Source organism: Lepidothrix coronata, unplaced genomic scaffold, assembly GCF_001604755.1.
Source record: "Lepidothrix coronata isolate B3197 unplaced genomic scaffold, Lepidothrix_coronata-1.0 Scaffold23, whole genome shotgun sequence".
NCBI classification, from domain to species: Eukaryota; Metazoa; Chordata; class Aves; order Passeriformes; family Pipridae; genus Lepidothrix; species Lepidothrix coronata.
Window position 1 is genome coordinate 2,287,634 of NW_016690203.1, and position 27,533 is coordinate 2,315,166.

Here is a 27,533-nt window from a genome sequence, read left to right on the forward strand (position 1 = left end):
TGCTGTTATGTCCATCGGGAATATGTACCCCAATTTGCTGAATTCTGTGATGATATATACCTACTGTAGTTGACTTAAAGGGGATTTTTTTTCTTTTTTTTACCCACCCTTTTGATTTATAGTGAAAGCTTTTAGAAAATTGCCACTAAGTGAGAAAGGTTCTTTAATTATTGTGTAGCTTCATTGATGGTTCTAGCTCTTTTCTTTGAAGGTGATCATCATGTCTGCTATTCTTCAAAGAAATGTTTGTACTCCACACATTCTCACATCTCTTGTCCTTGTTTAGTAATTTAAATAATAGTTCCTACCTCTCTCTGAAGTTCTGTGCTAAGCAATTGGAAACAAGGAGTTAGATGTGTTAGAATTTCTTTTTAAAGTCGTGGTGTTTTTATTTGCGCCTTTGAAGCTAATTTGATGGAATGCTCTATTACAGCTCCCGGGTAGATAAACTGAAGTATTTAATCTCAGTTTTCCCATTTGATGTTACCTGATGCTGTCTCTTATTGATGGAGTTAGTGGGAGAGGGGGCAACAACAAAAAAAACCCCCACCAAAATATAAATTCACCATCAAAACAAACCCAAACCCCCAAAACATTCTTGACTTTTTCCTCATTCAGTCTTTTTGTCAGGGAATATTTCATTCTGCAGCAGTAGTTACAATACCTGTTAAGAGATTGCAATTAACACTGTTTAAAGAAACCATTAAAGGAATTATGACTTCCTGTAAAAATACATCTGAATTAAGATTTTTGCCAGAATCCTTTTTATAATTTTTATCACAGTAGTTATTCCTTTATGGTAGACTGCTAAAAGTGGGAAAGTGTCTTGAGCGTATGCTGATGGTATCACATGTATTACTTTTAAGATGGAAACCAGTATTGCTTTTCTCTTACTGTTGATTGTATGCGATGTTTTAAAGTTTCTTGCTTATAAAGTTCTCGTTTAAAAAATATTAACCCTTTATTGACTGCTTTCTTTCAGAGATGTGGTACTGGGTTTTCCTCTGGGCTCTCTTCTCCTCTCTCTTTGTCCATGGTGCTGTGGGAGTATTAATGTTTGTGATGCTGCAGAGGCATAGGCAGGGGAGGCTGATCTCTGTCATTGTGGTCAGCATTGGATTTCTGGGTTCTATAACTGGAGCCATGATAACCAGTAAGTCTGCCTTTTGCTTTGTTTGGGCTTTTTTGTTGGGTTCTTTTTTCTTTCTTATTTTGCATATAACTTCTAAAAAGAAAAAAAAATGGGGTTTTAAGTGAATTACTAATTGTTTATTAAGGATTTCCTCCCCGTCCCCCCCAAAAAAAATTAGTCTGTGCTGATGTTCTAGGTAAAATGATGTTTGCCAGGCCATCTGTTACAGAGTTTCTTATGGTGTTAACCTAATGCCTACCACTCAAGACACATTTTTTATTTTTTGTTTTTGTTTCTTGGTATTGTATCCACAGATAAGATGCAACCCTTTTTCTGTTAAAGCTATTAAAACCTATATTCATGATTAGAACACTGCAGAAAGTGGGAGTATTTTATGTAGTAAAGTGCAGAAGGGTTACACCTGACCAAATGTGACACATGACCAATGTTGCCAAGAATGTTTTGAGGAAATGCTGTTTAGCTGTTTTAATCTAGAGTTATTGGTATCAGATGCCGCTTTTCCATTTTTCCTAAGAAATTCTGTTATCTGTGTCAGGACTGCCATAAAACCCTTAGGACACTTTATCCAGTCTTTGGCTTTATCATATCTAGCTACGTTTATCTAACTTATAGACTACAGTAGCTTTCCCAAGCAACTAGGGGTGTGGTGAGTTTAGTGTTGCAGGGGAAATAGTGAATATTATTTTTTGCAGGAAAGAAGCATGTGCTTCATTGTGTGAAACAGTGCTGGTAAGGTTTCAACATTCAAATCAATGTATTGAATGGTGCCTATGTTTACTGAGCAATAGTTTTTGCCCAGAGATCTTCAGTGTTGTTGACCAGATGGCCTAACTTGAAAGGCCTTCGGGGGTAAGGAACTGTAAATCTAGCAAACATCATTTACTCTGTAGGCAAGCCTTCCTGCCTTTCATTCCTATTTCCCGATGTATTGGCCAGGTCGTCTGAACAGTGCTATCACTTCAGCTTTGGACAGATTCATGGATAATTTGTGACAGATTATTTCTTATTGCTACTGAAAATCCTTCTTGCCTGTTGGTTTTTAAGGTTAAATAAAAATGCAAATTTCCTAAGAAGCTTCATTAAGACTTTCCTCAAAGGGTTGTTTTAATTGCTATATATTTCTCAGCCTAGAATTTCTACCCTTCAACATAGTACAGTTCAGCATAACTCTACATTTTTGGTGTGGTTTTTTTTTTTTACTAAGATGAGGTGGAACTAGGTGAGTGCCTTGCATTATACATTATGCTGATTTTTGTCTTATGATTAAAATGGCAGTGGCCTGTTACAGGGTCAGCCATCCATGGGCATTTCTGAAGAACTGAAATTAGGAAACATGATGTTAGAATATCCAGGCTGAGACTTTCGCAGCTTTCTGTGGTGGGGAAGGTTCAGGATCAGTGTTTCTCAAATGGAAGCACTTTGCGTCTTTTATCTATGCATAAAAAGAGGAGCAACAGAGTTGTATTTTTGGCATCCAGTTTCTCAGGTCAAAACATTTAGCAAGTAAGCAGTCCTGTTTCCATGCAAATGCATCTGAGAATTTCTCTAAGCTTAGACTGTAGACTTGTTGTACTGTTCCCAAAGGTTTTGCATGGAGCACTGCAGCTTGGTTAGCCAAATACTATTACTCTCAGGTATTTCTTGTTTCTGGCCAAAACAGGGTTGTTTCATTCTGGAAGAAATTCTTTGGAGAGCTTCTGTGAAGACAAATTATGGTGATCAAATACTAAAGAGGGTTTTTCATAGCTATTGTGTTGCAAACTCTGAGATGCAAGTTGAAGTATTAGTTGTTTGGATATGCCTTGTCCAAACAAGGCTTAAGAAATTGAAATAGCAAACTGACATCAACTTCTACTTTGTATTTCCAGTCTTCTGTGTTGTTCATGTAGGTGAATGAAGGCAATATTAAATTATTAAATTATTAATAAATTATTAAATAATGCAAGTTTAATTTTGCTCAGGTAGATCTTTCCAACTTTCTGGGGTCTTCTGGGGATCTCTTTACCAGCATACAGAAAAGCAGGAAACTCCTTCGTTTCTAAGTTTTAAAAAAATCGTGGAATTTGATGGTTATTAAAAAAGGTATTAAAAATTTACTAAATAGCAGGAGATACATTAAAAAACCAACCTCCAATCAAGAAAACCCACCACAAAACTCAACAAAACCAAGAAAAAAAAACAAAAAACCCACAACAACCAAAAACTCTTCCCAAGCCAACTAAGAACAGATAATATCAGGCAGCTTAAGGCAAGGATTTTAGCTGTATGCCATCCAGAAGCGTTTGTTCTTCTTCCTCTCCCCCAGCACAGTCCTTTTTGGTGACGTATTCTAATTTTGCTTATTGGCAGCCTATTGTAGCGTACTTTGGCACTATACCAACTGGGTTGGTGCTGGGTTATGCATTACAGGTTGTATTACACACTGTTATTTGAGTAATAATACATAATTAGCAAACTACCAGGTTTTTTTATTGTTTTATTATGGATATTTTCCAGAATATCTCAGTGTTTTCTCAAGAAGCCCAACATTTCTGTTATTGATTAACTAATAGCGCCAAATTCTAGTATGCATATTTGGCCAGTTTGAATTCACTTTGAGAATTCAACCACAAAAATAATTTTCGTGTCAATAGTCTAAAGGATCTTTTTCGGTTTTTGACAGCAGCTAGCCAAGGAACAAATGGAAAAGCTTATGCAAGGCAGTTGAGTGAAATACCATAAGGCAGGATTTCTGGTGAGATATTCCTGACAAAATATACTTTATAGAATATGTTTGAGTTTTTTAAAAAACAACAATAAAAAATAAATTAACCCAAAACTTACCTAACAGTCTCATTAATAGTGTTTGTAAGTACTGTTATGGCCACAATTATTAGTGAATTCTACTCTTCCTAAAAATTTTGTAAAAATGAAGTGTTCCTTTTTGTAGATATCAGATGATGCAGATACAGCTTGTACTTTCAGAAAATCTGTTGGGACTCAGAATATTTCTGTGATACTACTGGGTTTTTGATCACTTCAGCAGACTATTCCTGTTAGTGACTGTGCAGAACAAAAAACAAATTCAATTTGTTTTGTCTCTTGTCTATTATTGTAAAAAATTGTATTGGCTTTTCAGTTTTCTTTGAGCCTTAAAAAGCCTCTATGATCTCTGAAAGCATGTAGTTATGACTAGATAGCATCTGGTACCATGCACACTGAAGGCCTACAACTAAGTTTTGGGTTTGGTTTTCAGGAAGAAGTTATTCATTCTGAAATAAAAGATAGTAATGTTTGACCTTCAGAGAAGGAAAACAAGCACTGTATAGACAATATTAGTTCAAAAAGTATTAAATGAAAGCTTAATTCTAGGTAAACTTCTGAGGTTTGGATTGAGTACATTATTTTACCTATGGACACAGCTGCATACAAGCGAGTATTTCTTTTTTTGAGTAAACATTTTACCATCCTTAAAAGACTCAGAAATTTGAGCAGAAGATATCACTTATCATTAGCATTTTTTGTTGTGTTTTTTTTTTAATTGATACAAGGACTCATCTTTCTCAGCCACTTGCTCTGTGACAGCCCTTTGCTCTGTGACTTTTGTTCTTCAAACGCACATGATAGTTTTGGTATGTGAAAGACAGTAGAGGGGAGTTAATAACATCTGACTTTGTTTACAGTGTTAGTAGCATCTGGCTTTGTTTTTGATTGATCCTGGCCATTTGGTATTATACTTTAAATGTGAATTTGTACAGAAGTGTACAAAAAAAATGGTCTCTTGATTTTTAGTGTGTTATAGCTCAAAATCTAATTGTATTGGTTAGAAATTTCCTCTCATACACTTCATGGATTAACACTGGAGTACTTTGATCTTTTTCGTGTTTTGCTTGAGTTGCTAAACAGTTGTTAACAGTTGAGTCTTTAAGACAAAACTAAACTGACATAATATGACCAGGTTAGTCAACTGAAATATTAAATGAAGCTGATAAATGTGTGTTTACAATTATTTTGTAAATGCTAACAGCTGTATTGTTGTTGTCTTCTCCCTGCCTATACAAGCAGTATTAAATCACACTTTGGACTTGATCAATTTTTAGAGGATTGTTTTGCTACTTTTCAGACTGGCACAAGGCAAAAATGTAAAAAGAAACATTGGAATATGTTTACAAGGAAACAACTAATTCAATTTTCTTAAATCAGACTGATGAGGAAAAGTTATTCTGGTTCAGTTGGGAAAATCATTCCTGAAGGACATACATAACTAGAAAAACACAAGAAAGGCTGATAATTGTGTAATGCCATGAAGTAATAAAGTGTTTGGTAATGTTTTATAAATAGCTGATGCATAGAGACAGTAAATAATTTGTCATATTTCAACCTTGGCTTTTTCTGTGATTTGATAATTGTTTTTCTTGTGATTCTTAGGTGCTGCAGTAGCTGGAATTTACAGAGTAGCAGGGAAGAATATGGCTCCCCTAGAAGCTCTTGTCTTTGGTGTTGGACAGACAGTACTGACATTAATTATCTCATTTTCAAGAATTCTTGCAACGCTTTGAGACTTATGTAGAAGGGGGGAAAATCAACTAGTCTTAAGGAAATCTTTAATATGAAGAGAAGCTTCCTGGAAGTGGATTCATCAGTTTATGAACTTGAATTCTTGTGCAAGAGAAAGGAAGCTATGTGGAAAGTGCACTACAAATCTAGAGGCTCAGTCAAATGAACAGACTGTCCTCTAGTGTCGGAACTGTTGTACTTCTGCACTGCACCTCACGTGCCTCAGTCACAGGCAAGGTGCAATCCTGGTGTGCGGAGTGGAGATGAAGCACCTTGAACAGCTGCCAGTCAGGTTAATGCTTGGTGATGGAATCATTGTTCTTAACATGTAATAAAGTATTAAGGAGTGGTCCTGAAAATTGCTGTATGTGCCAAACTTGGAGTTTAATTCTGAGCAGGTGGCTGGGTAAGTTTTGAAATATGGCAGAGTGCTGTGAACATACACAATTCTCTTTGAGCTCTAGTGAAATAGTAAGATAACTGACTTTTGTATTAGCAGAACCTGTTTCAATGCTGAATGTTCTTGTTCGGCATTCAAAACAACTGTTAGATCTGTTTCAAAATGTAGATGAATTTTGATGGGGCTTAAGAACCACAGCTTTAACAACAACCCTGATATAATTAGCACTATGTGAAGAATGGCTTATGGCAGTTTTCTGAAGCTTAGCACATTTCTTCGTGATTTTAGCCTGTCAGAAATCAGGAGTTTAAGGAGACTGTATGAAGGTTACTAAGTACAATCTGTTGTGTATGCACAAACAAACCTTAAATTGATGTTTTCCTTGAAATTATTTTTTCTTAAACATACAGATTGTTATCAGCCATTCTGCAAACCTCAGAAAGGATATTTGTTGCAAATAAACTCCCTGTATTTATTTAAGCAGTGATGGGACCCTTAACCCTGCAGGTATTCTGTAAGGAACACACAAATATAACAGACTCTCAGACAATACACCTATGAGGAAAATGGAGAGAGGTAAAAACATGATATACCATTTTTCTACTGAACAAAAATATTAAGTTTAATAAAACAGTTGCTATACTCCAAAAATTTGGAAGTGGGGCAGCACTAATGTATTTACTACCTTGTTTCTGAACACTTCATAACTTTGGAAAGATTAAGATACCTGGAACTTTCAAATACTTAGCTTCCAGTAGTTTGTGCTTTTCTAGTTTAAAAGGGACAGTAGTGTTGTGCATGTGGAATGTCTTAAATGTGTTTTGGAGTAAATAGAAAGTTTAGGTCTAAGGACTGTTTATGAAATACAAAATTTAAAAGACATAAAGTTCTATGAGGAATAAGGAATCTTTTACATCTTTCCTCATCTGAATGCTGTTGGCTCTGAATACTGAAAGGGAGAGTAAATTGCTCAAAGATTTTGCTGTTATGATGTCGAAAAGATTTTCCAGGCTGTTGAAAACAGTGGGCACCTACTGCACAGATAAAACAATATGGTTAAAATATAGCTTACAATCCAGTCATTGCTTAGTGCTTCAAAAATAACAAATTAACCTGTCTGCCTTTATCTTACTTCACATATTTTTTTTTTAAATACTAAGAAAGCTAATATTATTTGTTTTCTTTATAAGTATTATTTGTTTTCTTTATTTAAGTCTTGTTTGGAAAATGTACAGTTATGGGCTTTGCAGGGGACAAGTTAAAATATAGGTTTTTAAACATTTTCAGTGTTATATTTTTGACTTTGAATTGCTTTAAAAATGTGGCTGAATACATATACTCTCATTGTTTTGAGTGTCTTCAAAACCTTATTTTTGTAGTTTGTTTTTTTGTCTTGTGGCTTTTACATTCTGCTTATACTTTTTGGCAAACAACCATTGCACTTTAGTAGACAATGAAATTATTACAACTGTAAAAAGCAATTGAAACTTCTCCCCATTGTCTTAAATTGTGAGAAAACTGGTTTCAGGTATTTAAGTCAAATTGAATAATAAAATAATTGAAGATATTTCTCCTAATGTGCCTTGTTACGTATATATTTAAGGGAGAGGATTAAAAAAAAAAGCTGTTACATCTTCATTCTTCTGTTTTGGTTATTTTGATTTCATTTGGTTACTTGATACAATGTCTTATTCAACAGATATCAAACATTTTGTTTGACAGCATGGAAATGCTTGTCTGAATCAAAACCAACCATATAATGAAGGACTGTATTCTGTAGTTTAGATTGTCTCCACATTAACTCATACTGAAAATTCTTCCCAGGTTCCAAATTTCCTTGAACATCTCAACTCATATTTTTTCTAGAGGCTGTTATGCTGCCAATGACCAATGACTTGCTGTCTTTCACTAGGTTAAACTGCAGCAGACTACTACTAACTGATGAGATACATATACTTTTATTGATGAACTTCATTCTTCATGTTAATTACAGCACCAATGAAATTGCTGCCATTGTAATTTTCCTTTTTTTGCAGGAGGCATATTTGGAGGTTTTAAGTTACCTTTCTCCAAGTAATTTTTATTTCTTAGATTGTTGTAATCACTTTTAAAAAACTGTGTGCTTAGTTGTCTCTGCATTGTATGGCATTATTGCCTGGCAACAAGGGACAGGCAGATAATATAATGCTTAAGTGGCTTAACCGAGACAAAGCTTTATTTGACAGAAGTTTGTTTTCAGCTGTTGCTTGTGAGGAATTTATGAGGACAAATAGTTTGTCCATGAAGTATTCTTTGATCATAACATAAACGTACTGCATAGTAACTCCAACAGTGAAAGGAAGTATAAGTGGCCTTATGTCTGTGAAACTTCTAAGTTTCATTCCGCATCCCTAGAAAGACCATTGTTAAGCCTAAGGTGCTTTAGTCAGTGCAGTTTATGGATATATGTGTGCATGTGTGTATACATATATATATATATGAATGGTGGCTTTGCAGTGTTTTATACCTGACACATACTAACAACTGAAATAACTTTTCCAAGAAACATAAAATTACTTTAGATAACCTTCCCTTCCCCCCCCCCCTTCATTATTCTACGAAGATATCTTGTGTGTGAATGGCACTGATGGTACTCTGGTTCCCTTTGGACAATACAGCATTGTGCAGATGTCCATATGGGCTGTTATAGCACTATCTTCAAATAGCCCTGCCTGTCTCTGCATTGTATCACTAGGCACATTCTGCTTTGTGCAGAACAAATAATGCATCAACACAGTTTAGTCTTTGGAAGAGGTGGGAGTACTGAATATAATATTTAATGTGAGAAAGCTTCTACTGCTTTGTTAGAAGCTGCTGTTAAAGATTTAAACGTTCCACACACTTCCAGTTTATCGGTATGATCATAGAATATCGGGTTGAAAGGGACCTCAAAGATGATCTGGTCCAACCTTTCTTGTCAATAGCATGGTCTAGACGAGATAGCCCAACACCCTGTCCAGCCAAATCTTAAAAATGGCCAGTCAGTGTTGGGGAATCCAACATTTCCCTGGGGAGATTGTTCCAATAGAATTATTCCAGTCTCCTATTGGAATCTCACAAGTAACTTGTACCTGTGACCCCTCATCTTTTCCATGTGACTCCTTGTAAAAACATAACTATGCTTCAAAAATTGGAATATGGTGGTAAGTTCCTCCCTAAGCCTTCTTTTCTCAAGGCTGAACCAACCCAGTTCTCCGTCTTTTCTCATATCTCAGGCTTCCTAGGCATTGATTATCCCCGTGGCCCTTCTCTGGACCCTCTCCGGCCTGTCCATGTAGGCTTTTTGTGTAGCAGAGACCAAAACTGAACACAGTATTCCAGATGTGGCCTGACAAGCAGCCTGACTCGAGTGGGATAATGATGACTTTATCTCTGTTGGTGATGCCTTTGTTGATACAGTCTATCATCCCACTGGCTTTCTTTGCTGAACAGCACACTGCTCACTCATATTGAGCTGCTTGTCCACCAGGACGCCCATGTCCCTTTCCATAGAGCTGCTACTCAGCCATATTGATCCCAGCCTGTGCTGCATTTCTGGATTATGTTTTTCCAGGTGCAAGACCTTACACTTATCCTTGTTGAACTTCATAAGGTTCTTGTTTGCCCATTCTTCTGGCCTACGTATGTCTTTCTGCAGGGTGACCCTTGCTTCTAAAATGTCCACTTCCCCACTCAGTTTGGTATCATCAGCAAACTTCATCAGGATATGCTTGATCCCGTGGTCCAGATCACTTATGAAGGCATTGAAATGTTGGGCCCAGTATTGGTCCCTGCAGGGCCCCACCTGTGGCAGGTTGCCAGTTTGAAAAGGAACTACTTGCCACCACCCTCAGGGTGCAGCCTGTTGGACGGTTCCTCGCCCACTGCACAGGCCTCTCATCTGGACCGTCACGCATCAGTTTCTCTAGGAGGATGCTGTAGGAAACCACATCAAAAGCCTTGGAGAAGTCTAGGTAGACAATGCCCATCACTGGTGCTATGTCCACTGAGCAGGTTACTTTGTCATGGAAGGCAGTCAGATTGATCGAGCACGATTTGCCCTTGGTGAATCCCTACTGGCTCTTCCCAATCATGTGATTCATCTGACCAGTGGTAGCCCCCCAGAGGATTCATTCCATAACTTTCTTAGGGACTCTAGTAAAGACTGATGGGCCTATAATTTCCTCAATCCTCCTTTAAGCCCTTATTGCAGATGGGGCTCAAGCTCCTGTGACAAGTTGCACACCAACTCTTCCTTCACTGTCTGAGAGTGTGGTCTGTGTTAGCATCAACTTGGATTTCTGTGTCCCAGGGCTGGGGGCCTGCCAGTGCTGATAAAGATGGAGGGGAAGGAAGGAAGTGTTGAGAAAATATCTGCCTTTTCAGCGTTGTTGGTGACTGTTCAACTCTCCTGTTTTAACAGGGTGCTGGTATTTTCTTTCTGCTTTCCTTTACATACCTGAAGAACCCTTTCTTGGAGTTTTTGACATCTCTGGCCAATTTCAATTCAAGATGAACTTTTGCTTTTCTAACTGTATCTCTTCACACCCTGTCAATGTCCTTATAGTTCTCCATGGCTATTTGTCTGCTTTTCTATCTCTGGTATGCTTCTCTTCAGGCTGTGAGCAGATTCAGAGGTTCACAGTTAACCCAAGGTGGTCTCTTGCTCTGCCTGCTTTCCTGACCTTAAAGGGGTTGAACTGGTTTTATGTTTCCAGGAGACTGTTGTTGAAAAACTCCCAGCACTCACTAGCCCCTTTATCCTCTGTGCTGACCATGGCATCCCTCTCGACTGAGGTCTGAGCATGCTGAAGTTTGCTCTTCTTAATCTAAAATGTATGTCTTCAGTGTGCTCAGCAGGATCCCAAACTCCACAATACTTTGATTGTGGCAGCCAAGGCTATCACTAAGTGGAATATTACAAAGCAGGTTTTTTTGGCTTATAAGTAGCAAGTCCAGCAGTGCCTCATTCTTGGTTGGCTCATCTAATATTTGTATTCCAAATATGTGCTCTATGTATTCCAGGCACTTGATGGGTAACATGTGAGCTGCTGTATTGTTCTTCCAACAAGTCTCTGGGTATCCCTCATAAGAACCAGATTCTGGTGACCCAAAGCTTGCCTAAGTGACCCAAATATTGCTTTGTTGGCCTTATTGTCTTGGTTTGGAGGTCAGTAGCAAATGCCTTCAGTAAGAATCAGGGACAACCTCTCTGATCTTGACTCAGAGGCATTTCATAAAGTTTCCACAATTACCATGCATATTGGTATACGTACAACTTGAGGTGGTTAGTCTTCTGGTTCTCATCTTGGGAATCAGCTAAGGAATATTTGTCGCTGCTCTGATTGGCCTGACCTATTGCTGAGATCAAAAAATTTTGTTTTGACTCAAAAACTGCAGCTCTATTGTGGGAAAAAAATCTTCCAAGTAATTATTGTCATTCATCTTGTGGTAATTTTGACATTATTAAACTAATCTCAGTACCTGAGTAGCGATGATTTGATGTTTGCTGTTAACTTTTTTTTGAAAAAACCAATAATTTAACCAGTTTTGAACATTTGACATGGACCAAAGAGAGTAGTCCTGATTTTGTCTAAAATAGATTTCTATTTCTGAAGTACAATGTTTTATTATGCTAAGGGAAATAGTATTCCTCCACAACATATTGCATTTTATTATTTGATATTTATTTTGCTTACAATATGTAGTTGAATGCTGTTGTGTGGGGCTATAAGAACTGATGTAATTGTTATTTTCTGTTTTAATTTATGTATTTCATGCACTAGGCATATTCTAATAATGCCTTTCCTGCATTAAATCTAAATATTTTATCATGAGCACATTAAACTGCATGGTTTTGTACACAGCCATTCCACATCACACCTGTGTAATTCCAGATAAGCAGGCACAATAGTATTCCTAGGTGCAACGAAGTGTGGATGAATCAGTTAGGGCCCCCCTCCCAAAAAAATTATGTGACACTAATAAGGCTTAAAAATGCAATTGTAAACATGAAAATTTTTTTAGTTGCTTTTTTGATTTCTAGAAATAGGCTTTTTCATCGTATGTGTATTTCTGTTAAGGGGAAAAATGTGGAGATTGGTTGGTAGATGGCAACTGCAACATAATCTAATTCCAAGCAATTTTTGTTAAAATGAAATTCTGAATTTTGTTCATAAATTATGGTGGACTACTGCATACATATAAATGCTAGAGCATAACTTTATTTCAAAGTTACCAGATTTTAACATAAAGCTGCATCAGCATATTGATGGGATACCTTTTCAATTATTACTTTTTTTTTTTAACCTCTAAATTGGGAGCAGCCTAAGGTGAAAAGACTGTTTAAATCGTCAGCTGTTTCTTCAGAAGGCATAAGTGTTTTTTGTGTACAGGTGAATTTAACAGAGCTGAAAAAGGTCAGTTGGAAAAGCATTCTGTACTTTGTCCCAGGAGTGAAGTCTTTAGCTGGGCTGCATTAGTTTGTATATTTAACTGCACATCCTTTTGGGGAAAATTAAGTTATCATGGAAGGGTAGGATTCAACTTGAGTACATATGTTTGATATCTTGTGAGTGTGAAAGATTATGTACTGACAGCACAATGCTAGCCACAGTTGTGCCTGAAGTTGCACTTGAAATCACTTTGTGCATTAATTTAAAATCTAATCACAAAGATATGTTAAAGCCCCTAAAGATGTATTACTGCTTAGAGTATTCTCCCAGTGTAGCAGGTGTAAAAACAATTATACTCTAAAGCAATGATCTAAAGAAGTATTTTCTTTCAGGAACACACAGTTTTTGCACTGCTAATTGTTCATCTTGTTTTTACTGAAGACTTTAGGAAGTTACTACCTGAATTTGACAGAATTTGTCAGTTGTTAAAAGGAATGGATAGCATGTCCTTTTGTGCGTCTTGTGTGAACTGAAAAAAACAACAAGTATAAGGCAAAGTAAATACTGAAGAGATATTTTCAATAAAATAAACAATACTTGGTTGATACAAATGGCATTGATTTTGATTTGAGATCTAACTTTCTAAGTTTACTTGAGATGTTTGGTATTTAGTATCACCATTGTAAAATCTGTTTCTGGGTTATCCATCAATATAAGGTATATTGATGAAGCCGTGGGAGCTAAAAATCTAAAAGCTTATAAAATTACTTGGCTGGAGGTTTTACTTGTTTGAAATGTGCCTAATTTTTATACAGATAATGAAGTTCTGAAGGTCCTTAATATTTTTGGGATTTTAAGGGATAATCAGGTATCTATGTAACTAAACTTTTGACTGTGACAATATATAGAATAGCACATAATTCTTCAGAAATGCTTACAGAAACCACTAAGAATAGGTACCTATTTTACAGTTAGAAAAAGACTACAGTATTTAGCATCTGTATTGATAACTTTAACAGTTGTACTATAAGCTTTACAAATCCAATCAGCATTCTAACCTTTTGCATTTGGCTGAGCAAATAAGGAGAAGAGGAAAACAGGAATTTGAAAAAGTTTAAACACAAAAAAGGTAAAAATATCCATTAGTCCACTGACAAAATTGTGCTCCTTCAGTGTGGTTTTTCACCAAGCGTGACTTAAACAATAGATCATACACAATGCAGCATGGTATCGCCCCATAAAGTGTCTTGTGGGTGGAATGCATTCTTCATATTTGTACTGGAAGTGAATGTTCGTATCTTCATTTTATGAAGTTACCTAAGCTGAAGGGTTGTGACCTATGCATTGTTATGAAGTTCAAAGATAGCAAGAACAGTGATGGAGAAGAGTGAGTTAACATGTAGTTGATCTATGCTTTGTACAGGATTATATTACACTGTACAAACGATATTTGTTCTGAGTTGTGGATGTACTGCATGCTCATGTAATAGTTTAGCTTCAATTAAAAAAAGCGTGACATTTAAGCTGTAAATACTGTATACTATTATCTTTCTTTTTTTTAAGCAACTTTTTTATTTCCCTGTTTGTGTACAGTTCTCTATGTACATATAAGAAAACACAACATTTTGAGAAACTTTTGTAGTTAACTTTTGCATTTTAATTCCATTAATGATCTAAATATGACCATTTGTCTATTTAGTTCGAAGTTTTCATTGTATGGTTTCAGGATCTTTTAAAAACAGCAATAACAGTTGGGCAATTACTTAAAGTAAAACATTTTCCTGCACAATTTCCTCTTCCCTGGTTTAGAATGGAGTTACAGTGGAACACTTGTCCAATTGTAAGATTTAAAGCATCTTTAAGTTTATCTTTTTTTTTTCTTTTTCATGGTAGGAAATGTTTTGTAGTAGCTTATATACAGAATTTAGAAGTCAAACACAATTTCTTGTGCTAATTGATTTGATTAAAAATTTCTATTAAAATATTTTCATAAACTTTCCGTAGCTTATTGCATGTTCTTCCAAGTAATCATGAAGCTGTGTGTCAACCTCTGTATGAAATACTCTGATAACACAAGTTTTGCATTTTGTGAACCTGATAGAAATGTACAAATGTACACATAAAATAAAGCTAAAATTGGTAATTAAGCGATGTACTTTCTTCTAGACTATAGTGGTGTGCTCCAGCAATCATCCTAATTGTGATTTATAGACGGAAAAAACCTTCAGTGGGACCTGTGTTAGCACCACACCAAAGTGTGTTGTGGGCTGGACTTTGATTTCTCCATTATTTTTCACATATTGTTTTATAACCTCTGTTTCTGATTGTTAAATGTTAGCATGTGGGAAAAAATGCCTAAGCAAATGAAAAATCTATAAATGGCTGGTTACAACAGAAAGTGAGGCAGCTGCTTTTTGTGGTTATAATAAGGATTTGCTTATGGAACTGGATATGTGTAGTTTAGAAAACAAATTAGTTGCAGAAATGAAAATCAGATTGATAGAGTTCATGAGGTTAAGCCAGCTCACACTGGAATGCTGTTTGGGGAAAAATATGCTTAGTCACCATAATGTAAATGTTTTTAGGTTTTTTGTGGTTGCTGATCTACTGAGATATATAGATGCCATTTGTTCCTGCTTTTGTCACATGTACTTCATTTTTAAGGAAATCTAATTCACTGTAAGTGTATTAGTCATTCCCTCTTGGAGATGCCATTTTGACAGACTATGATGTAAACTTTTTATTGCTTATTTTAAATAAAAGATAAAGTTTTATTTGTCTTATATTTTCTTAAAGCAGTGCATGAGAGCATTCACTAGTAAATCTGTGTCTCTTCCATGCAAACTGAAAGTACTGCTTTTAGAGATGGCATCACAGGAGCTGACTTATGAAGAGCTTAAGGGGCTTTAGAGAGTATAAAACCAGGTTACAGTGTCTCAAAGTAGTTTTGCGTTGGTTTTTCGTTTGGTTGGTTGATTTTTGTTTTGTTTTTTGTTGAATGCATTTGTGGGTTTTGGGTTTCATTTGTGTGTTTGTTGATTTGTAAATTGAAGTTGCTTTCAAGATGAGCTTTTAGTGTGAGTGATGGAGGCACAAGAAGGGAAATCGATCTGGAGGAAAGGATTCAAAATACCTGAATCTTCCCATTATAAACTGTGGAGGAACTTGTGTAAGGAACAATGCAATACTCTGCAAAAGTATAAGCTTTCAGAGTAACTGCCAGAAACAAGCAGCTACTTTGATTTTGTTCCCTGTGTGGGGTACCTGTCTCTGCAGAACAGCTGGGTACCTTTGGGATCTGGCTCTGACCGCAGCAGGGATGCCTCACCAGCTCCCTGGCTGCCTGCCCTGAACCACTGCAGGAACATCTGTGAAAACTGAGCTGTGTCTGCAGCAGGAACCGGGTGGGACAGCAGCACCTGAAAGCTCTGGAACTGCTCCAAGGTAAGTCATCTTGTAACGAAACTGGAGCCCTCTCTCTGGGAAGAACGATGTCCAAATGCCATTTCCAGCATGCTGCAATGGCTCATTCAGAACTAATTTAGTAATTTTTTTTTCCTTCTTAAAAAATAAGATGTGCTTGTTTTTAAGACATATGTTCTCCTGAAGAACAGACTTTCTTGCTTTCTGAAAAGCTTAGTTTCAGGGAATGGTGTTAAACCATTGCATCTTATGTTGCTTCACAGAAAGGCTTTTAAATCAGTTTACTCTTCCTGACGCTCAAGAGAAATAGTGTCATCTTTAAAATACCAAAAGTAATTAGCCTGGTGAGGTGGATTCTACCAGAATAAAACTCTACATTTATAGTTCTACATATTATAAAATATATAACATATCTACAAACATATATGTAAATATAGAGATGTATAATAGAGATTTTTTATGTATGTCCATATTTACTTGAGCTCCTCATACTGGCTGTACTTGTGTAAATAATTGTGGGGTCTACCCTTTCTTTTAGAGGTAATATCTGTTATTTTTCTCTTTTAAGTATTCCTAGTAAGCTTCGGCACAGAATACTAGTGTAGGTAGAGCTTATTCAACTGTAAAATAGGATACATGTTTTAATTATTCAGAGAGCATGAAGACCCAATTTTATTTCAAGTATGTTCCTTTTGTCCAAATAAATTATGGCATGTGTCAGCCCAACTGTGTTGATGGATAATAGAACAACACAGATTACTGGCATTCCAGGAATGACAGATATTGGCACTATCAGGGGTTTTTAAAATTGTTAAAAGCTGACTGAAAATATTATTGTAGAATAGCAGCTTGAAATTTTATCAGTAGAAGGGGAGCCAGAGTAATCAGTTGTCTGAGCATATAGCTTCCTATTTAACATGGGCTGTATTTCAACACAACTGTTCCAAAACCAGACAAAGCTATCCCTTTGCACAGTGCCTGACTGTCAGCTGAGCGGCACCTTTGTACAGTGGTTGCATTTTACTTTAGAGCTGCCTAGACCATCCCTGGTGCTAGTAAAAAATTAATTAAATAATGACGCCTTAGAATGTTTCTAATGCCTGCACCATTTGTTCTTTGTTTAGTGTTGTAGCAGTTACAGCTAATGCATGCCTCTCTATTTCAAAAGCATGCTGTGTGTAGCTTCTGCTTGTAGTACAATGCAAGTACCCTCCCTCAGTGCAGGATTTAGATGTTATTTGTTGTTCACTAACTATCCTGGGAGAGGTGTGCAGCCCTGCTTCTAGGACTGGATAGCCTAGAGCTTTAGTACCTCTCTGTTCCCCTCTTGTGCTAGCATGCATACACAGGACCTACCCTAAATAGGCTATGGCTGAGTGTAAGAGCATAGAAAACAGTAATCTAAAGACAGGATGAGAAGTATGAGGCAATAGCATTGTTCAGCGTGCTAAAATGATAGTGTTTAGGTAATTATTTTTTTAAAAGTCATAATTAAACCTGTTATTGCACAGCTAAATGACTTGAGTGATTAGGGATAAAGCATAACAGTGCTCAAGAAGTCAATCACTGCTGGATAGTGACATGACAGACCCATTGGATGTAGATAAAAATGCCCTGATAGTGGGTAAGATGTGGCTTGAGTGGCACAAACTATGGAATACCTTGAAACGAAGCATAGAACTTAGATAGCACAGAGAAGCAGAGCAAGAGACGGGGTGACCAAGATTATGATTCACTGGATTATGGTAAGGATTTTGTAGTGTGTGAAAGGGAGCAAGGAAAGGTGTATTTCTCAAAACTGGGGAAAAAAAATGCTGCAATAACAAGAAGGTAAACAGCATGAGCTTCATCTAGAAGACTGGGAGAGATTTATTATTCTGAATATAAAAATGTAGATATCCACATCAAAGATCATGCCTCAAGTTTACCATTTTTAATTATGGCAGTGCTGTATACAGGAAGGGAAATAAAACAGTGAGATATGAAAGAAAAGAATAATGTATTCTGCTGGAAGAATTAAAGACAGATTCTAGACAATATTCCTACTTCACCCAGTGCTACTTCAAAGTCAGGTGCTGCACGAAGGCATTCATTCAAGGCTGTTGCCCTCATATAGGAGGAATACTTCCTCTTTCATGTAGTTCTTATTCTGTGTTTTTTGTGGTCCCACCAGTTTGGAAAACTCCTGCCTCTATTGACTAATGCCAAAATAATTAATTTTAAAACTGTTCAGTTCAAATAGTATTTAACTTATTGTTATCTGAATTGTTAGTTTGGGGAATATTGGAACAGGTGCTTTGCCAAATTAACCTTCCACAAATATGAGAAAGTATTTTTCTTGATTGTTTTTAAAACAAGCAAACAAAAGAACCAACCAAGTATTAAGTGCTTCACTGCACCAGATTGTATGCTCTGAATTTTTTGTTATCCTGAAGCAATATATAATTCTTACTTTAGAGGATTGTTATTATAAAAGTATTGGATGGTTTGTTTCTCAGGCAGAGTAGTTTGTCTAATATTTAAGTAAACCATCTGCAAAGCAGAAGTTCTGTCACTAGGTGGTGATCTTGGACTGTCCATTCTTTCTCTTCTTCCTCCATCCTCTCCCCTTTCCTCGCACTCTGCACTTCCAGATAATGACCAAAGCAATAAGCCTGTTTTAATGCTGCTTCAGAATATTATGTCTACAAAGGTAAAGAGTCTTAGCATTTAAAGGCGTAGAACAGACTGAAACTGTTCCTCCTCATCTTCTTCCTCTCATCTTTATCTTTTCTTCTGATGTCCTGTACTCAAGGCATTATTTATTATTTATGGCTGGTAGCATGCTTAACATTGTGCTATATAATGTGAAAAAAATTCAAAATAAAAACTAAAGGAGAGGATGAGAAAATCCAGAGCTGGAACACTTAAATTTTAAATTACTCGTTACCTGACTAGAAAAAGAAATGAATATTTTTTTTTTTTCCAAATAAAGGAACAGAGTGGTAGTGTGTTGATTTGGGAACTCAGGGCACAAGCTTTTGCTGGCAACAGGTAGTAAGGAAACAGTAAAAGTGGGATTGGGAAACAAACTGGGACAGAGGGGAATTTCTCCTGGAGTCTGTACTTCTACTTGGCTTGCTACAGCAGGTGCTTTCTTTGGTACACCTCCATTCTTTCCATGCAGTGCAGCTCTAACTCCACACCTCTTACAGTTCAACAAAGTGGGCCTGTAACACTGGGAATTTTTTAGGAATTCAATGTGATAGTTTTGACATCTGTATTTGCTTGTGCAAGTGAGGACTCGAACTCCTATAGGCCAACTTTAGGCTCACCTCTGTCAGTGCACAGCCACTGCATTAAATGCTCTCATTCCATTGTGTATTTTGGAAAGTGAAGTCCCCTTTGGCTTTCTAATTGGTCAGATTCCTCCACTTCTATATATGGAACATGTCTTCAAAGCCAAGATCTCATAGGTATTAAAACGTGAACAAAGCCCAAATTCTCGTTCTTCAGTTCTGTGCGGATACCATTGGCCATTTTGCTGCACAAGAAAACATTGTGGAAAAAAAACAAATAAAAAAGACTAGAAACTAAAAGGACATTTTCAAACTCTGTTGACCTTTCCCTCCTACTGTTCTTTGAACTTCTTTTGTTTTAATTGGTTCCCTTCTAGAGTCTTAGGTACCCAACTTTACTGTGTTGGCATCTTTGGCTAAGTGTTTCTACCAGAATAATTGATGCACAAAGGTTTTCTTGCAGTTTTCTTCTCTCTGACTCTAGGATGGGGAAAAAGGACAGACCAATCACCCTTCATTTTGTTGTTGCATCCTGTCACAGTAAATGTTACCCTACTTTTCTGCCATTCTGTGGGTAGCAATAGTGACTAGTTTGTGTTCTGTTTAACAGATTGCCCATTTGGTTGTAGGGACAAATCCCCACCACTACCACACCCAAAAACCCCCTAAAAGCTAAAAAGCACAGTGTGGGGGTGGGGGGGGTGTGTAGTTGCGGGGAGGGAGAAGGTATGTGAGTTATTGACTTTGTATATCCTCCCACCTCCAGAACTTTGAGATTCTTGTTTCAAATATGGGATATTTGAGGAAGAAGGACTTCAGTGCCAAGACAGGGTCTTACATGTAAATCTATGCAAAGCACTACCCATGTGTTTGGCAGTCAGACTAATTTCTTTGCAGACAGGGAGAATTTGGTCAACTAATGCCTTGACTGGCATGTCTGAGGAAGATCAGCCTGAAAGCAGCCATATCAGTCAAAGTTACATTAAAATCTCAGTCAACTGCAAGAGAAACTTACCAGTTCCCACTGGAAGTAAAGCTATTTTGAAGGACTTATGTCCCGTGGGAAAGATTCCAAACAGTTCTGTAGTGAGCTTCAACTCCACTAGCTGTTACAGTGGAGAGGGAAAGTGCCTGAAATTCTTCATATAAACATTAAAACCCACATACTTTCACTTATCTGCCCAAACAGTCACATAATCACAGTGATTACATATGCCCAGAGCTGAGCCACTCATTTTCATACTGAAGATTTATGACTTCAAGCCTGACCCCACCTCCCAGAAGACCTCTTAAAAATAGATACTGGAATCATTCAGTTAGTGTGAGTGGGAATTCATGATCCAAGTATTTGGATCAGTATTTTCCAAACTGAGTGATCCATTTGGCCAGTTGCTTTTAGACAAACATAGTGATTTGAGAATGCACTTCCTTTTGTAGATTGTAGAATATATTTTCTTTATATATACATAAGAAACCCAAACAAACAAAACCAAAACCAAATCTCAAACCTATTTTGGAGCAGAAAGATGAATGCTAGGCGACTGAATGAAGACAGGGCTTTTCTTCAAACAATTTTTAATGTGGAATCCCAATATTTATAGAAACTTTTTGTTGCTATCATAATAGAAATAACAGCACTTACATTGCCTTCTGTATCTGATAGTTTATGTCTTGACTGAGAAGTATGCTATGGTATAGAATTAACAAACACGGCAGGCAAGTTTGTTCATGCTATTTTTTAAAAATTTTATAATAGTGTATTATCCTGAAATCAATCAGGGGAAAGGAAGGACTTCATCCTTTGGTGATCCTTTCAATTTAAAATTAACCCGTTTTTGGATCAGTAAAATACCTCTTTATGTTTAACTTTGTCAGCTTCTGAGTACAAATTTTAGGTAGGTTTATAACAGAAGACTTTAAATTGAGTTTTGGGGGGGTTCCTTTTTTTTTTTTTTTCCTGAACTAGGTTAAACAATCTTTGGAGTGCTTCTGCTACCCGAAGTCATCCAACTAATCTTTCAACAGGGTGAAATCTGTTAAATTTATGCTATAAACATCTTTTAGATATCCTGTGGAAACTTCCAGTTGAAAAAATAAATGGTGAGTCCCTGTTGTAAACTTTCAACAATGCCAATTACAGCAATGTTCTGCCTTTTACCATAGGTCTGAAGAGTGAGTTTTCTAGTAAGTTTACAATGCAATAGTTGAGAGTTCTTGCTTTTGCTGAGGGGCCTCTAAGCACAAAAAATGCAGTGTGTGGATCATGTGCTTGAAAGGTACTTTAAATAAACTGAGGGAGAGATTTATTACTCCAGTAATTAAATGGAAAGAGTAAAGCAAGTATTAGATGCCATAGATTGCAGGATGGACCATTGTTCCATGTCAAAACACTAACTTAGGAGTGGTAGAAGATTCATAGAATAAGTTCAAAGAATTCCAGTTTTGAACCTGAAACTTGCAGAGCTGTGAGTTTTGAAGATGTAATGCCTTCATTTAAAAACAAAACACAGCAACAAGTCTAAATAGTCTGACCTATTGCAAAACAAGCTCGTACCTAAAGGTCTGACTGAGATCTGGATGTGCAGGAGGAATGATTACTGATAGCCATCTTCTGAGACCAAGCAGTCCAGCATAACCCTCTGAACACCCAGTACCCACCAGCATTGCAGTCAGTATGAACATATGCAGTGATGGCTGATTAAGAGCTTGTTGTCCCTGACTTTGGCTGTCCACGAGAGAGGGGCCAATCTCTAGTGAAGCCTCAGCGTTAGCTAAACAATGAACCCTATACAATTCTGAAAATGTGCATCTGAGGCTTTAAAAACTCTATTTAGTGTTTGATAAAATGGCTATTACAAATCTTAAACCAAAGTCCTACAAGATACAGCCTAGTCTTGGGCTTCTCCAGTCTCCTCTCCTGCTATCTTCCTCCAAGTGCTTGACACTGGTCTCCCTTAGTTCATAAAGGTTCAATCTACTAATTTCACCTTATACCTAAATCATGGACTTAGAACTGAACATCTAATAGCCTCATGCCAAAAAGAGCTGAAGCAGATGGTGCTGCACCTGTGTGAAAATGTTAGCGATCGTAACACTATCTGCCCAATTACTTCCTCTGAATGGGTCATGACCAGGTTATATCAATTGATCTCTCCAGCTTCTCTACTATAATTGCCAGGAAATTTCCCTTCCCAGGTTCAGTTTCACAAACATGTAATTTAATAGGGGCATGGTTGAATTGCTTGGCTCACGTGGTTATATGAAAATAAAGGCTGAGAGCTCAAGAATACAGGAGCATGCACAGTTTGGGGGGGATGAGGTGGAGGGTCATAGTATTTATTGCTAGTCAATAGTGGAAAAGAGCCCTACAAAAACTGAACATGGTGTTAACTTTGGCTGCTCCTTTCTGTGGCAGTGACTATTCTGTGAAATCTTCCCAGTGCCTGCATAGTCTCCACTCTTGTATAAACAGCACAGGTAGTGATGGTGTGTCCTAAAAGTGATGGTGTGACCTAAGCTTCAGGTGTGAATATCTTTAAGGCCAGCTTTTTTCTCAATACTTCCAATTCACTAATAGGTGCTACTCTATTGCCTTCTCATTCACAGGTTCTTGACATGGTTTTTGGAGCAGGACTCTTAGAAGGCATTACTTACCTGCACTGGTTCCGTGTCCCTTCTGTTCCCTTGGCCTCCTGTAACTCACTCCTTACAGTGAGTATGAGATTAAGTAAAAACATGAGAAGTATTCTTTTAATTGTCATAGTCAGCTGAGATATTTTGATACAGAGCAAAAATCCTCTAGGTATGCCTGTCTCGAACATACATACATTTCTTAGAATAACACAAGCTGGAATGAAGGAGTAATTCCCAGTGTTGATCAGGCCTGCAACACACACAATGCTATTCAGTTGCTCTTCACAGAGCACTTAAGGGTTTCTATGTTTCAGTAGTCTGCCAGGTCAAATTCCTGCTGTAGGTTTGCTGGCACCTGTGCTGACTATATGCCTCTTTTTCAGTGAGCAGAATTTTCTTTCAAATAGCTTTTAATTCCTTCTGGAGTCGACCTGCCTGACTGTCATTCCTTCTCATTTGTTATTTAAGATGATGCTTTTTAATGTTTTAATTTATGTTCTGATAAGAAATTACAGCCACTTTTGCATAATTCTTTCCTTCTTCCCCAGTTCCAATAGATGTTGCCTCAAGATATCCAAAATTATTTGTCTTGAGCTGTCTGGGATGGTTGATATTACAAATGTGATGTTATGCATAACTACTGTCAAATATTCCTCTTCTCCAAGATTTGCTGTTGTTTGGATTCCTTAAAAAGGCTATGGAAAAGAGAATTTTTCCTTCATGCAGCTTGAGACAGAAATTATGCAGCCTATAAATAACTTTTTAAAATATATGAAAACTATGAAATAAAATTATGAAGCAAAATTACTGTTTGCTCCCTACCCATGGGAATCTTTTTCCAGATGCTTTAAGGACATGCAGTACCTTTTTGACTGTATGTATTTATGACTCCTTTTAGCTATAGAAGAGAAAAGCAATAACTGACTTACGCTAGACAAAAGGACATCAGTACAGAAAATGTGATTCTGGGATTTTAGGAGTGATGGGAATCATATGGGTGTACACTACTAAAATCTTGTTCCTTGTTACTCTAAGAAAGGCAATTTGCTAGGGAGCAGGAGGGAAATTCAAGCTGAAGATGTGCAAGATTTTTGCAAAGGTGTCTACAGGATATTGTTATTCATTTGCTTCTCTGCCATGAGGACTTTATGTTGCAACTAGAGTGGAGAAAGGGGGAAAGATGTACTGGTGTAGTTTCATCTTTTATTCTGAGACCTGGGGTTATTTTGGAAAACAGCAGTTCTAGGATAATAGCTTAAGTTAACAATATCCCTTACCTAGATGAACACTACCACAAATTTAGTTACCAAATATACAGGGTTTGAAATTTACTTTTGATGAGGTGCATATCCTAAAATCTCTGGTACATTTTTCCTAAGCCAAAAGACACTTAAAAAGAAGAAAAATAAACCAAACCAAACAAAAACAAACAAACCCAAAACCCCAAACACTCATGCCATTTCAAAACTTTTCAAGCCATTTCAAATCTTTTCAAAGATCCAGGATATATCTTGAAGTATATTGATGATTTCATCCTTTGAGTGTTCATATTGCGAATACTGCCAGAACAAGCTATTAGTATGATCTGAAAGATGATGTGTATCGAACAGGCTTGGCAGTAGAACAATCTTCTTCCTGTAAGTGTTCATCATTTTCCTGTGGCAGTGGTATCATGAGAAAAGGGCTGAAGGGGTAGGTAAGGAGAATATGAAGAAGTCCTATTGCTGTTTTCTGTGGCATCTTGATCTACATGTAAAAGAGTGTTTCCTGTCAGTATCGAATAATATTTGTAAGCCCTTCAGGAGAACTACTGCTATTTTAAGCATGCTGTGATTTATTTTCATAGAAAAACTTTGGATAGGTGTTTCATGCTGCTGACCTTTGTAAGTAAGCACTCCATGTTTTGCTGAAGCAGCAGTAAAAGCTGCTGCATTTCACCCGTAATTCTCTGTTGCTGCACATTTCATGGGGGCATTGATCCAATGTCAAAAGAAGGGGTCAATTTAGTTTTAAATCCTTGTGATAACAGTTCAGGATCTGAAGAAGGATAGGACATGCCAGGTGCAATGGCTCCAGAAACAAATGGCATATGGACAGGCACAATCTCAAACACTTCAAAAGACATAGAGGCTTGCAAGGTAAGATGTGTGGGGCCTGGCTTCCAATGGGTGTTTTCCATAATATCAAGTTAAGGTGAAAAAGTAGTTAATTCTGAAGTAAAAGGGTCCACATACACAGTTAGATGGGAATGGTTAAACTAGATTAAGTGTAAACAAGTTGTTAAATGGGCCTCTAAAATTGATGTGTCAAAGGTCTGCATGTGGAAGACTTAATATGGTGTTGACAGAGATGTCTAAAGACCCATATGACTTACAAAAAGAGATTACATTAATTGCTGTCTTATGCAGCAATGACAAAGTCCTAACATTTTTCACTTTTTTTCTTTTCCCCCTACACTCACAATATTTAAAGAATACAGTGAAAATGAAGCAGTAGTTGTTCAGCATCCTACCTACCTTTGCTTGCAGAGTGGTGGCATGTTGCACACCCCTACTCCCCCTCTCCTACATGAAGCAGCACCTTCTATTCCTGCAGAAGTGACTTCTGCTGTCAACAGCAGTATGCTGTGTCGATATCTGGAGAGAAAAAGCTCTATGTGTCCATTAGGATATGTTTTCTTATGGGCAAATGAAACAACTGATGAGAGGAAATGTCCTGTGGAAAAACTTGCTGAGTGATGTAGGACAGTGAAAGGGAGCAAATGAGCAGTTGGTGATTTAGAGAGAGCACAAGAAAGATGTTACAGGTCAGTTCTGAGAGTAATAAACAAGGTATTTCAAGCTAATTAGCTGAAAAAATATTGGCATGTTTTAATTTCCTGAACAATTAGGACAAATAGAAATGTCTTTTGCTTTATCTGGAAAACACTTGTTAAAGGACATCATGTTACAAAAAGAATTAAGGATCTGCAATAACAGAAATGGGAAGTGTAATAATCAGCTAATTAAACCTGGACAATAGATCCAGCCCTCATAAATAAGATCACGGTATGTTTTCTGATTGGCACTGAACAAGATCAAGTGCAAAACATGTTTTGAGGGAAGGCTAATTCACTTCCATATAGTGTCCACTTATTTTCTTAGAAAAAAAGGATTTAATAAAACAAAGCACTGGAGCATTGATCTTGTAAACTGGAAAGGGAAATTTCAACAGTGAAATTTTTAGAAAGTGCCAATAATCCTTGGGGGAGCAGTTGGTACAAATAGTCAGAACTTCATTATTCGGCTTCATTTTGTAGATGGCTTTACAGAATCCATAGGTTGCCCTTGGGTAGCCCAGATACCTAGTCAAATTGTTTCTCAAATTATAAAAATGGATAAAATTGTTAGCTGTGTGTTGAGGCTATGTGGGAGGGAAGCATTGCTTCTGTTCGGGACTGAATGTCTCACCTCCCATTTTGTTCTCAAACCCCGAAGCATCCTCGTGGCAGCCTCCTTATTACTTGCCTGGAAGTTAATCTGAAGTGTAACTTTTAACCTCCTTGACTGTGATCAGCTTTCTGTCCTTGCAGGACTGTCAACTCTGTCGCTGTAAATCAAGTGGAAAGGGGAGCAATGCATGTGGTTTTCTGTGCTGTATCAGAGCTACCAGCCCTGCTTGGAGGCCCCTGTACTGGGCTGTTTCACTCTTCCTAAATTAGTCATTTTAGGTTAAGCTTTGCCAGAGTGAGTTCCTGGGATAGATCTTGTTTTTCACCTTTGAACAATAACAAAACTGGCGCATTACCAGGAAGGGCAGTGGCTGGAGTGGGTAGGAAGGAAAGAATCATATAGGAAATAATTGTGTAGGAGATCTTTAAGTATGAGGAAGTGAAAAATAAGAACCAGGACTATATAGATTTGTGATGAATATATACATTAAGCTGTAAGTTATATTTGCATAGAAAATTGATCTATTTTTTGTTTACAGGCTTTGTATCAGTGTTCTAATTTGCAGTTCTTGTTTTTCCCAAATGTATTAATCCCTGCAGGTGAGTCTAAACTGAAAGAGTAAAGGTGAGCAATTCAGAATGATAGGGAAAATTCAGGCTACATTTCAGCGAGGATTCATACTCATCTCTGGTGTGTATGAGACTCTGAGAGATACAATCCTCTGGAGATTTGAGCTTTGGTGGTGGAAAACTGGATGACTGTTCAGGAGTTGTGGAGTAGGCATGGGATGGAGAAAGGGAGACCTGTGATTCTTACACAGTACTCACAAGGGTTGAATTTTCTCTAGCTATGGAAACAAAAAAATGTTCTGACTTCCCAAACCATTAAATGCTTTTAACTGTCCAACGGATGGACAGCTTTCTCTGTCTATCCAGACCGGGCACACTACTGCTGACAGACATCATTTGGGTGGAAGGGAAGGTCTATGGAAGTGAATGAGTGACATTACAACTTTTCTTTATTTCTATGGCTCTGTGTTTCCTCAGAAGCAGGATAGGGGCAGAGAAGGGGAAAACCTTGTCAGTATGTGGATTGCCAGTGAAGCAAAGGGCTGATTGTCTTAAGTGCACTTCTGAAAACAGAAAGTAAGATTAGTGGCAACCTTTTGGTTTTTCTTTGGGAGACAGTTATGCAGGCAAATTGCACTTCTTAAATTGCTTATTAGCACTTTCTCTGATCTGATTGATACTTTCTCTATTCTTAATT

The 27,533-nt window shown here is 37.2% G+C and overlaps 1 protein-coding gene across 5 annotated transcripts in view; it reads left to right on the plus strand.

Moving 5' to 3' along the window:
• Window positions 1-27,533, plus strand: part of TMEM170B (transmembrane protein 170B) — an 85,305-nt gene that overhangs the window by 39,877 nt on the left and 17,895 nt on the right. For 2 of the 5 annotated variants that reach the window (XR_001873785.1, XR_001873786.1), the window contains exon 4: window positions 5,561-5,671. The exons of 2 other annotated variants lie outside the window; for them this stretch is intronic. Coding sequence is in view for 1 of the 3 variants with exons in the window: in XM_017808526.1 (XP_017664015.1) it covers window positions 983-1,153; window positions 5,561-5,691 (302 nt within the window). In the remaining 2 variants the exon portion in view is untranslated. Of the gene's footprint in view, window positions 1-982; window positions 1,154-5,560; window positions 14,502-27,533 lie in introns of those variants that run through there. One more of the 5 variants, XM_017808526.1, reaches the window with a different exon arrangement.